Genomic DNA, 13,111 nt, shown 5'->3' on the forward strand with positions numbered 1-13,111 from the left:
AAGCTGCTGTGCGTTGGGGAAGTTGGAAGAATGGGTTTACTGCAGGTCTTGCCAAATTTATTGGGAGGACTGGATTCGGATTTTTCTTTGTCGTAGCCCATTTTTCATTTGCAGCCAGGCAGATTGATGGATCGACAGGTTGTTGGATGGGTGGCCCTTCTGCAGCAGGCTTAAGACGGAACACAAAGAAGAGGGAGAGAGGAAAGGGATATGCTGAAGGGGTGGGGATGGTGTTCAAGGTGATTGGTGACGAGAGGGAAGATTGTGGTGCAGGACAATGAGGGAGGTTCGAGGCCAGAAGGCAAATCGGAAGCCAAGGGTTGGAGAGATCAGAGACCCCAGGAAGGAGATTGGAAAGTTCGAGGGGGGCGCGCTCAGAAGCGATGGGGTGGCGATTGAAAGGGTCGGGCGGTGCCCGGCTAGTGAGGGATTGGTGAAGCAGGTAAACTGGATCCAACAGGATAGGTGGAAGGGCATTAACCCCCTGAATTCAATAGTCCTCACTTCCCTTTAGTTGCTGGATTTGCTGAGGCTCGGGCGAATTGGCACACCTAGATTAAATGTAAAATGGTGGCTGAATATGAGGCAGGCATCCTCATTCTAATGAAACGGTCTGCCTGCCACCTGGGAGTGGGGTGGTTGCCCAACTCCCTGTACCCCCTTCCTTAAAACTAGAAGTGAGCTGGAGTAAGGATTGGGGTAGCCACAAGTAGAGGCCAGAAATACTGGACACAATCACCAACCCCCAGCCTGTCCACTCCTGCAAATGTGTATTAGTAAAAGTGACCTCAAAGTAAGTTAAGGCCTGGCTGACCTGCCAATTTATAATGAATAAAATTCACTAAACATGTTGTCCAGTGATACCCATATCCACGGAATGTTGGATATGCTTTCCTCAAGAAATGTTTACAAAATCTGCACAGGTAGTTCGCCTCTGGTACATTATCACAAATACTTGGTGGAAAGCCAGCAGCTGGTTCATTGTCATTGCGTAATGAAGACGGATGCTGCCTACAAATCCATTGGGCTCTTGGTGTCATTTGTGCGTAAATCTGAGCGGCACGGTGGTACAGCCGAGGACCCGGGTTCGATTCTGGCCCCGGGTCACTGTCCGCGTGGGGTTTGCACATTCTCCCCTTGTCAGCGTGGGTCTCACCCCCACAACCCAAAAGATGTACAGGGTAGTTGGATTGGCCACGCTAAATTGCCCCTTGATTGGAAAGAAATTGGGCACTTTAAATTTATATAAAAGTAAAGTGTGTAAATCCAGGCTTCCGATGAAAAACGTACCAAGTTTTCTTTTACTGTGGACATCCAACGCAAAGAGTCACAGAATCATAGAACTTACAGTGCAGAAGGAGGCCATTTGGCCCATTGAGTATGCACCAGCCCTTACAAAGAGCACCCCACTCAAGCCCACGTATCTACCCTATCCCCGTAACCCAGTAACCCCCACTAACCGTTTTTGGACACAAAGGGCAATTTAGCATGACCAATCCACCTAACCCGCACATCTTTGGACTCACAGAGCAGAATAACAGTCAAGTCTTTATGTTCTTTGAAGGATGAAATACAGGTTTACACCCAGCAGCAAACATACATTCCGCTCTGGAATTAAAACAAATATGTTCAAGGTGAAAATTTGGAAATTCTTAACAATCTGCAGTATGCTCACACCTCTGGTAACCAGGGACAGAGTTACTGTAAATGTTTGATTCTGATTCTGTCACAAAGTAGACTCATTTCTATTTCAATTTAATCAGGATGAATAAGAAAATGAATGTACATTGAACCCTTCCATCAACACTGTGGTCAGTGGAATAACTAAGAGCACATTTGCATCCTAGATCTTATCATGACACTGCTGGAGTTAGTTTTTTTGTTTCATGGAATAATCTTCCAGTCTCCAGATCATTGGAGACCGGCCGCATGACTGAGATAGATGTCAGGACCCTGTGGGAGTCATCTGACCTGCGGGGAAATTTCCCAGGACGTTCCAATAGGCAATACCCCTACTTCCAGGACCCTATGAGTCTGTCTCTGATTTGGAGTTAGAACTGGAGACATGCGAGAGATCCACAACATTTGCCTCTGTAGTTACTAAGGAAATGTTAGACGTCTGACTACCCATTTACCCACCTCACCCACTTATTCCCCCCTCCCTACCCTCACCTACTTCCCTCCCCATCAATCTTCCTCCTACCCACCTCCCTCCCTACCCACTTACGAACCTCATCCATTTATCCATGTCCCCTCCTTACACACCTAGCCATCTCACCCACAACCCTACTTCACTCGCTCATTCATCCACTCGCACTAACATTCAAACTGGGCCTTTCCTCTTACTGTAAAGCAGTTAGTGCCATAAGCAAGGGATGTGTCTCCTGCGCTCATCGTCTTCACAGGTCACTATAACCAGGTAAAAGAGTCGTTTGCTGACTGACCCATATTCAGACACAACGGTTCTGACTAGAGACCATTTCTAGCACCCTTGCATATCAAGAGGTAAACCGGAAAAGGTTTTACACGTAGGTGTTGGTATTCTCAGTGTCATGTGGCAGTGAGCTGTGGTAATAGTAATGTTATCATCTCCACTTCTGAAATTCCAGATGGAAGGCTGTCCAACACCAGCACGGACTCCAATGCAGTAAAATCCAGACTGTCGGCTACAAAACCTATGGTTACTTTAGTTCGACTTCATTTGACATTTTAACATTCTACCTGACCCAAACCCATCCTTTGTTGAGGGGTTCTAGTTCTGTATAATTGACTCCAACAGCACCAGGGAGATGCAGTTTGCAATTATGGAAAGCAAGACTTTTACTTTATTAGTAATAGGTAAAGCTTAAATGGTACCTGGTTTGTTTGTGTGTGGGTGGGGGTGGGGGGTCGGTGTGGACCGTCTCCATATTAGACAGTAATGGTTTTTGCAAAACATTTGGGTTGGAGCTTTGCAAAGGCGATGGATGAACCCAGTTTTCAACAGGTGCTTTTTAGTTCTGTTGCATTTAAATTTGGAAATTATTGAAAATTATATAATAATCTTTATTAGTGTCACAAGTAGGCTTACATTAACACTCCAAATGAAGTGACTGTGAAAATCCCCTAGTCGCACACTCCATCCAGCGCCTGTGCGGGTACACAGAGGGAGAATTCAGACTGTCCAATTCACCTGACATGTGCGTCTTTCAGGGCTGATGGGAGGAAACCGGAGCACCCGGAGGAAACCCACATAGACACGGGGAGAACATGCATACTCCACACAGACAGTGACCCAAGCAGGAAGTGAATCGGGGCCCTGGCGCTGTGAAGCAACAGTGCTAACCACTGTGCTACCGTGCCGCTCATATAGTGAATGCAAACATTGGACTGAGATTGAATCTGAAACTCCAAGGCCTCCCTTCCCCAGACTAACAGACCTCAATAGTATTTGATGCATGCCAAGCATTTTGAGTAATATTAGATTTTGTGTTAGCGAGGTAAAGGACTTTACGTTACACAGCCTTCAATAACAGGAAAAATCAATGACTATTCCTAAAAAATAGACTTCCATTGTGTTCTGTCGGAGGAACGGTGAGTCGATTCTGCTGCGATATTAGCAGAGAGGATGATTGAGGATTCACGCTTACTCTTAGGGCGGCACAGTGGTTAGCACTGCTGCCTCACAACGCTAGGGTCTTGGATTCAATTCTGGCCTTGGGTGACTTTGTGGAGTTTGCACATTCTCCCCGTGTGGGTTTCCTCCCACAGTCCAAAGATGTGCAGGTTAGGTGGACTGGCCAGGCTAAATTGCCCCTTAGTGTCCAGGGATATGTAGATTAGACAATGGGTTACAGGGATAGGGTGAGTGGGCATGGCCAGAGTACCCTTGAAGGGCTGGTGCAGACTCAGTGGGCCAAATGGCCTCCCTCTGAACTGTAGGGATTCTATGATTAACCTGGTGGACATCGCGCAAAGACAGCTACACCCCTGGCACTATATATAGTGTAAGTGCCTGCTCATCAATTTAGAGGTCATCAACATCAGAAAGAAGAGAGTTGTGAATATTTAAGAGACGTTGTCATTCAGAACATCCACAGGTGGCAGAGTTCACTCGCAGAAAATCATTTTCTGGCCTGTCATGTACATTATTATTAGCAAGCCGGCAGCAAAGCCTCATTAATTACATGGTTTTAATTTCACTTCCCCCACCCATCGTGTTTGCATTATCAAAATGGTCACCTTGATCTTACTCTGCCCTTGTGCAACTTGTCTATTGCTTCATTAAAGAAACCGGATTGGTTTGAAAATATGTTGAACTACCCGATTCACATCACTTGCCTGTGATATCATCGTGAGGCATCAGTAATCCTCTTCCACAAACAAATTCTACTTTGCCAACCCTTTTTCTAATTGAGCTTTTGGGCCAGTTTGAAATGGTTTCCAAACAGCCAGGGAAAATGAAGTCATGGTACATGAAGGACCAAGATCTAACTGCTTTCCTTATCCTTCATCCAGGTGAAAGTGTTGGAGCTAGAAAATAAACTGCAGCAGGAAAGAATGAAACTGGGAGATATAAGGAAGAAACACTATGACCTGGGTGGAATATGTGATGATATGTTGGAGGATGTGAAGCCACCATCCAAACCAGAGATTTCAAAGAAGCCACCCCTTTCCCAAAAACCAAACATCCCACCAAAAAAAGATGGTCAGGTAAGTTTGACCTCTCACATTTAATGATAATGTATTTTTCTCTGCAAGCAATTCCAGAGAATTAGTGAATGTTTGTATCCAAGGTTCTCATTCTGAGGATTCTTAAGCTGTTAAGCCTGGAGTTGCTTCAGGATGTTGCGGGGGGCGGTGACATTGGCAGGATAGATTTGTATTTGTCCAGCACTTTTCATGACCTTTGGACATCCCAAAGTGCTTTACAGCTAATTAAATATTTCTTTTGAATGTCGTCACTGTTGTAAAGTAGGAAATACTGCAGCCAATGTGCTCAAAGCAAGCATTTGTTGCCCGTGAAGGTGAAATATGTTGATTGTTCCATGTTATTTTGCAGCTAAACGCACCTAATCCGGCTTACGTTTCTCACTTACGGAGTTCTCAATAAAGAAATTTGCAGAGATGACTGTGGCGGTGGTGTTTTTGGAACAGGGAAGAAGAATCTCCTCTATGCTGCTCACACACATCAAGCTCATCAGATGGCAGTGTGACATTCCACAGCATTAACTTGCTCATTTGATCAAATTACTTGTTTTTAAGCTAATCGCTCAATCAGATTAAAATTATTTATTTGGAAAGTAAAGGATAGATGTTAACATCACAGAATAATCACATTGTTATCAACACCTATATTAATTTTCAAATTGGTCGTGTGGAATAGAATCGGAAGAGATACAGTAAGCCGACTCTTCTCCAACATTCTCCTGCATTGCAATCTCTGTAAATCGAAATCCGGCATGTCGGACTGTTATTGATCACACTGAAATGTCTTTTTTCTATAAAAGGTTATTAAAGTGTTCTGTACACTTTTGCATTTGCTGCTGGGTCAGGATGTTTGAAGATTTGCTGGAAAGTACCAGTAATACTATCTATGAAATAGGAGTTAAATAGTTTGTACATACATTACATACAGAACATACAGAAATTATACATTTTTAGATTAAATCCATAGAGCAAAAAGTCTTTTTTTGTATGTATGTGGACATTTTAATGGATGTGGCATATTTATTTGCAATAGTAAAGACAAAGAATTTGCCATATGTCTGCTGCTGTGTCGCTGAATTTTATGTGAAAATATGAATTTTAAATGTGATATTTGAAATAAATAGTTATTAACATTTAGTTGTACTTTTTTATTGTACATCTGACATAACTAACAGGTTGGAAAATCCTAAGGATCTACCTGGACAATCAGAAAGATCACTGTTGCCTCATACGGTTAATACAGATTTATATTAATTCTGCCTCACCTTAAAATGTTGGACTCAACATGAATAAGTATCTAACCATCTTAATATGGGTCGAAGTATATAAGGTCAGTTTTCATGACTATGTTACTGAAACCACCTTTAACTCCAATACGCTATATACGCTGCACTATATAGGACTACCTGTTGGACAAAGAAGTCTTGAATGAACTAGCTACAGTTCAACATTGACAAAACTATATTATCTTTTTTGGTCCTCGCCCGTATTTATTTGTCATTGGTTCAAGTTCCACAAACCCATGACTGCCCATCCCTCTGGCTTGCAACCTGCATATCCTGCTCAACTCACAACTACCCCATATTGAGTCAGTTGCTGTGAACATGCATTGTAATCCACAGGACCACTCATCTCCTGTTGAATGGTGTAACATTCTAAGTAGTAACAATTACCCATTTAAGTTAGAGACCACATTTAGGATGTCCATTGCTCTTCTGATCACTTTGTTGGATGGAAAAAATCACCATGAGTATTAAAACAAATGATAAGTTATTTATAAGAATTAAATTTGTACAAAAGCAAATAAATCTGAAAAGCAATATAGTTAACCTTCAATGATACTTTGAATCAAAATAACAAATGAGTCCCTAAACTGAGCATGCAAAGCAGTCCTCACTCAAATACAAACAATGTAAAGTTTTGCAATAGATTGATTGTAATTTAACGTGACTACAGACATAGTTGCCATATCTCTCCCAAGATCCCACAATCTTGTCAATACCCAAGGTTTCATTATTTTATGTCTGGAAATTTGTTCACTTGTGAACTTTTCTCTTCCTCTGCTCTCAATCCTAACGTATACATTTATCATCTACAAATTTGATTTAACAATCAGAAACCTAAACCCTTCCCAACGTAATGAATTCAGAACAGCATAGCTTGCTTTCTCTATCATTCATACCCTTGCCAAGTGTCGTTGGCTTCCCACTTCACAAGAGTACAAGACGTTTTTTCAGAACCAGGTCATTTTGGTTTCCTTACCAAAGTGATTATTGGTTGTAGTCCTCAGGCTACACCCTCTCATTCCCACTAAGCATTGCTTGACACTCTAGGATGTGGAGGCTGAGACAATCCCAGCAGTAGGCTAAAAAACATAATCATTTGTGTGTTGTGCAAATGAATTGGCTCAGTGTTCTGGCAGATAGCCGAGGTGGCTTGCAGCAACTTTAATACCACATGTAGGAAAAGGTGAGGGAACAGTGTGGTTTAGCAATATCATTCTTCAGAAAGCAGTTATCTGAAAATTTAGTAACTTCAACATTCGGTCTCTACTCTTTTACATGTGAATTTCCATTGGGAATTCTCTGAAGTCAGTGAAAGTGAAGGCAGTGAGACACTGGTTGGGCTATAGAATTGACAGTGAAGGTATTAGGAAAACTGACTATGGGCAGCACTGTGGCACAGTGGGTTAGCCCTGTTGCCTCACGGCGCTGAGGTCCCAGGTTAGATCGGCTCTGGGTCACTGGCCATGTGGAGTTTGCATATTCTCCCCGTGTTTGCGTGGGTTTCGCCCCCACTACCCAAAAAAGTGCAGGCTAGGTAGATTGGCCACGCTAAATTGCCCCTTAATTGAAAAAAATGAATTGGGTACTCTAAATTTATAAAAAAAAGAAAAGCTGACTATGCTTGAAAAAGTGATACATCACCAGGACCGGATGAGTAACCTCTGCAATTTCTACCCTTACTTGCCTCTATATCCTCAGAGGCCTGTGGGTATTTCTATTGCTTGCAGCTAGTCATGCCAGGAGATCTGCTGTCATGATACGTCACACTACTCTGTCTTGCACCATCCTCACACGCTCCTCTAGCTCATCTGTAACCATTCTGTGACATTCATCATCCAACTACATTCTAGCTCGATTCTGGTTTCTGCTGCCTCCACTTTGCCCTCTCTCTAGTTTTTCAACTCTCCTCAAATGGCCATTTTGAGAATGTTCTGCACTCTTGCGATTTCAAGCTCCTCTTCCAGTCTGTAGATGGAATGTTAAGCATACGTCTTAGCATCCATTTCCGCAGTCTGCATTTCCCAGACTTTTGCTTCAAATGTATTGCTTCTTTCCACTAGGATTGAAGATCACTTTAATGAAATGACTCATTATGCTTACAGTTTAAAAATGATGCTACTCCATAGCTTTAGCTTTCTTGGGTAATTTGTGAATAATAAATGACAAGTTTGGAATGCATCCGTTTGTATATATTGGATCACAAATTTCTGTTACCACTTCTAACTTAATTTCTCAAAATGAATTGTTGCTGTTCTGTTCTTTCATCGATCCCTGGAGCTTTTCCTGAACTCCATTTCAAAGCATTCTTTATCTCTGAAAAAATAATCTTTGGTCCTTCATTTGCCTCCATCGAGGACTTCCTCAATTTGGATCTCCATACAGTTTGCTTATGCATTATGTCCATCTCTTTGCTCCAGCATCCCTTTCAAACAATATTTGAGCATCTTTGTCTTTTATGCAACCACTAACTGTTGTTATCCCTTTCTTCCTATCAAAGAATTCTCCTTCTGGTACATAACTCTGATTCCAACTCCATTACTTCATCACACATCGCATACCATTTCTCTTCAACCTGCCTCTGTTCAGTCCTCCTCATCTTTTCAATTTCATCATAGTCAGGTGTTTATTTTCTTTCCCTTTTCTGTCAACATTGCTAGTATCTCATCTTTCTTGTTGTCTTTCTTTTCCATTTTGATATACCCTGACATTTTTCTATTTGATTTCTGTTTCTTGTTCCGAGATCTTGTTTCCTCAATCTGGAGATATGCAATATGTTTTTTTATAAACTTTGACAACACCTCTGATGTTCTCATCCTTCATAGAGGAACATCTAATCCACAGGCGCAGCAGAGGTCTATCCACACTCAACACAGCAGGACCAGAAGAAACTGCTCAGCTCAAGGACTTTACATTTGCTAAATAAAGAAACAAACATACAGTCCAAATGGTCACCCACCTTTTCCTTTTTTAGACTTTGTCTTAATGTTTGCCTCAAGGAGACAATGTTGTTTATCTGCACCAGGAAAGTTATATTTTTTATATTATTTTTGAAACATTGGCTCGCTATTACAATCCATCTGATTTCTATACCCCAGCTGGACTTCTCACTGTCACAATCCAACTGATTCTCAAAGTGCACGTTTTTTAGTTGCTTAGGTGCTTGCCTCCATAAAATAATTTTTTGGCAAATTGTTTTGGCAAAAATGTATGTCTCTTTCATTTTTTAATTCAAGGCCATTTTGACTGATGTGTTCATGATGTTCCTTCACCGATTTTCGTGCCAACTCTCCCATTATAATTACCGCATCATAACACATCAGTATTCCACCATACCCCAACACAAGATCACAGAGTAGGATATGATCTTATGTTGGGGCAAAGTCTTTCCTTCACTTTTAATCATGATCACTTTTCCTGAGATTGGCCTGTAATCATGAACTGATCTCATGTATCTTTCGTTTCCTACAATTCGTGCTTCACTCCTGTTTCACTCAAACCAAGAAGCACAATTATAGATAGAATTTACAGTGCAGAAGGAGGCCATTCGGCCCATCGAGTCTCAGCCCTTGGAAAGAGCACCCTACTTAAGCCCACACCTCCACCCTATCCCAGTAATCCCACCTAACCTTTTTGGAGACGAAGGGCAATTTAGCATAGCCAATCCACCTAACCTGCACATTTTTAGATTGTGGGAGGCAACCGGAGAAAACCCACGCACTCAGGGAGAACGTGCAGATTCCCACAGACAGTGACCCAAGCCGGGAATCGAACCTGGGACCCTGGAGCTGTGAAGCAACAGTGCTAACTCCTGTGCCACCCCATAGTAAGGGAATTTTGCAGCAAATATTCTGAATACTTACTTGTGTAAAGAGTGATATGAGCCACATACCAACTAAAGATCACACAAGCAAAATCAATTGTTTCAATGCAAATGCCCTAGAGAAGCTAGAAAGCACAGTGGCACAGTGGTTAGCCCTGCATCACAGCGCCAGGGATCCAGGTTCAATTCTGGCCTTTGTGACTGTGTGGGGGAGTTTGCATGTTCTCCCCATGTCTGCGTGGGTTTCCTCTGCATGTTCCGGTTTCCTCGCACAGTCCAAAGATGTGCAGGTTAGGTGGATTGGCCATGCTAAATTGCCCTTAGTGCCCAAAGCTTAGGTGGGGTTACCGGGATAGGGTGGGGAGTGGGCCTCAGGTAGGGTGCTCTTTCAAAGGGTGGGTGCAGACTCAAAAGGGCCGAATGGCCTCTTCTACACTGTAGGGATTCTATGACTCAAATCTGTAGGAATAGGTGGTATGTAGCCCAGAGGGTGGAGAAAAACCAGTCACTCCCAATTATTATGACGTAGTCACAGGACACTGGTCAAATGCCCACAAGTTAGAAACAGGCTAAAGGAATACTCAATCAAAAATAGTTATAAAATGAGAAGCATTGGACCACAGGAAAGAATTACCACTTAAATGACAAATACCACATTCAGATCCTGGACAATGACTAGCCGTTCAGAGACCTGAGACATTTATAAACCTTGTTTGTTTGCTATCTCTGATCCTTTCTGCACCATGTTCTCTGTCTGTCCAGTGTGCTATGTCCCACTTATTTGAAGAGCTTCTTCCCCCCTCCACCCGGAATGGGCAATGGTCATCCTCCTGTATTCCACAAAGACAACTGTCAGCCTTCGTGAAAACCAAGAAATCTTGGTTTGTGCTGATAATTTAATACCAAGAGAAATTTTACCCACCTTCGTCCCTTGTGTCCAGAATGTAGCAGGGAGATCAGCAAGTAGAGTGTGATTTTGTCCTCTCATGCACTGAATATCGATCAGAAGTAGGAACCCTGGTCACTTTTCTCTCCCTAGCCCTAAGCTCCTGAAGCTAATTGTTGCACTTCTAAAACCTACCGAAGCCAAGATCAGTAACACAGCAAAGACCAAGCATCAAAATTTTGTTTCAAGAAAAATCCCACTCCTTGCATCGGCAGAGAGGGTCATGAAATTGAGGTGGGAGTGTGAAGCACACTTTACCTCTCACCCCAAGTGGGAATTATGAAACGACTGAAATCCGCAGATTTCTTTGCATGCTTAACCCCATACTAAACGAGATATAATTTTTCCAAAAAGGTGATTGAAATTTCTTCATCTTCTGTACTATTGTAATCTGCTGAATGGCTCCACAATATGCATTAATTCATTAACCCACCAGGGAAACTATTTTTCTCATTTATGTAACACTTAATAACACTAATTGGCCCGGATCCTCAGAGGAGCGGCATACCGCTCAAACTCTTTCCATCTCTTCCACGCACCCCTGCATCCCCCCCCACCCCGGACTTTGACACTGCCCTGCATTTCTTGCCAGGTCTTTAGAACCCAGCTTTTTCCAGAAATGTGCAGCACAGCTGTAGCCACCTGAATTGGCCAAGTCCCGATTTAAAATGGCGAATGGCAAAGGCTGACGGGAAATTCAGCCAACACAGACAGAAACCAGCAGGTGCAGGTTTGCTGTGTATTTAACTCTGCAAAAGGCCAGACAGCATCGATACCAGCGACCATCAGCATAATAATGTAGCAGCCATCTACACACTGATGAGCAATCCCCAGGAACAATAGCAACATTTGGGACACTCAAAACTAAGCCAGACTCCCCGGCGCCAGCAGGAGCCAACACAAAAGAAGTTAACGAACACCTCAAGACCGCCCATCGATAAGGGAACCGCTCCAGTATTGGAGAAATCGAACAAAGCGATTGGAACGAAGTCCAATCACCTAGAACCAGGTACAGGGTCCACCCAGAAAGGCGGGAAGCCCCTGGGGACTATAAGAGTTAAGCCCCAAGTTCAAATCGCTCTCTTTGTCCTGCCCGGGTCACCCAGCAACGTGAACCAACCTTGACCGTGACCGGTGCAGTGACCACCGAAAGAAGTCTTAATTCAACGCTCGCTACGAGATAGGCAGTCCTAGCTACCAATCCGTACCAACTTTGAATCCCGCAGACTCAGAACCCGAACGAAAGGCCATTTGTTCCCCTGACCTGGTGGGCCAGACCGAAGTTAAGTATAGGCCTGTTAGTTGTAGAAGTAGCTTAGACGTAGAATTTGTGCATGAGTGGCGATTACTGTGTATAATAAATGTGCTTTGATTTGAATCTTACTAATCAGTGTATTGAGTTATTGATCATTACTTGGACTTGAAGCTCGTGGCGGTATCATAAAGATACCTGGCGACTCGAGAGCAAAGGTAATAAAACAGAGCAATTGAACCAACCGGAAACTTAGCAACACAGCACCCGAGGGAGGATCGGGGGTGGGGGTTGAGTGGGATGGTGGGCAGCTAGGAGTTTCAATGTAATTGTAATGCCAGTTCTGGAGGTACCCGGGAGTTAAGGTTTTCTTTGTTTCATTTTCTGAATGAGTCAGATAAGTAAATCCAAACTGTCGGAAGTCTGTGACTCTAGCTCAGGGTCAGTGGCATTTCCAAGGATCCCACGAAACAGTGGAATTTCCTATCGGAAGTTGAAACTTTATACACAATTCCCACGTAGATCAGCATATCAGAAACTTTGCAGGGTCCTGATGTACATTTCCAATCATACATCTGGTCTCGGATGATCCACAGATCAGATGACCAAGATTTATAATATACAGGATAGGGTTATGTCATATTGGATTACATAAATGTCACACTAGTCAGTCTTAACAGGGTAATTGGGCTAATTCTGCCCAGTGGGCATCTCCTATGGCTGATGTTCCAAGTTCAAATCCAGGTCAGTGCGGTTAGCAGCAGAACTAATAATTAGCCCAAGTGCCCCTTAGCAGAGTCAAAAGTGCTCAAGACCTCAGCAAATGTTCGTAGTTTCCATCAGGGATCACTGGAAAGCAATTAGGAACAGGATCTCTTTTTTTTCCTGCTGTTCATGGAAACAGCCCAACGAATTGTAATGCCCACTTAAACCAGAGCTGATATCATAGGAACGCAAGGATGACCTGGAGGCCGTCAAGCCTGCCATTTAATACGATCATGGATGATTAGACACTTCAATGCCTTATACACCCACTATCCCCATAACCCTTTGTATTATTGTTAAGCAGTAATCTATCAATCTCAGTTTAAATTTACATAATGACTGAGCTTCCATAG

At 42.9% G+C, this 13,111-nt stretch overlaps 1 protein-coding gene across 3 annotated transcripts in view; it reads left to right on the forward strand.

Moving 5' to 3' along the window:
* Positions 1-5,824, forward strand: part of LOC140408416 (huntingtin-interacting protein 1-related protein-like) — a 235,419-nt gene extending 229,595 nt beyond the window's left edge. For all 3 annotated transcript variants that reach the window (XM_072495577.1, XM_072495588.1, XM_072495597.1), the window contains 2 exons: positions 4,498-4,692; positions 5,042-5,824. In XM_072495577.1, coding sequence (XP_072351678.1) covers positions 4,498-4,692; positions 5,042-5,092 — 246 coding nt within the window. In that variant the 3' untranslated portion in view covers positions 5,093-5,824. The remainder of the gene's footprint in view (positions 1-4,497; positions 4,693-5,041) is intronic.
* The last annotated feature ends 7,287 nt before the right edge of the window (positions 5,825-13,111 follow it).

Source organism: Scyliorhinus torazame, chromosome 1 (genome assembly GCF_047496885.1).
Source record: "Scyliorhinus torazame isolate Kashiwa2021f chromosome 1, sScyTor2.1, whole genome shotgun sequence".
In the NCBI taxonomy this organism is placed as follows: Eukaryota; Metazoa; Chordata; class Chondrichthyes; order Carcharhiniformes; family Scyliorhinidae; genus Scyliorhinus; species Scyliorhinus torazame.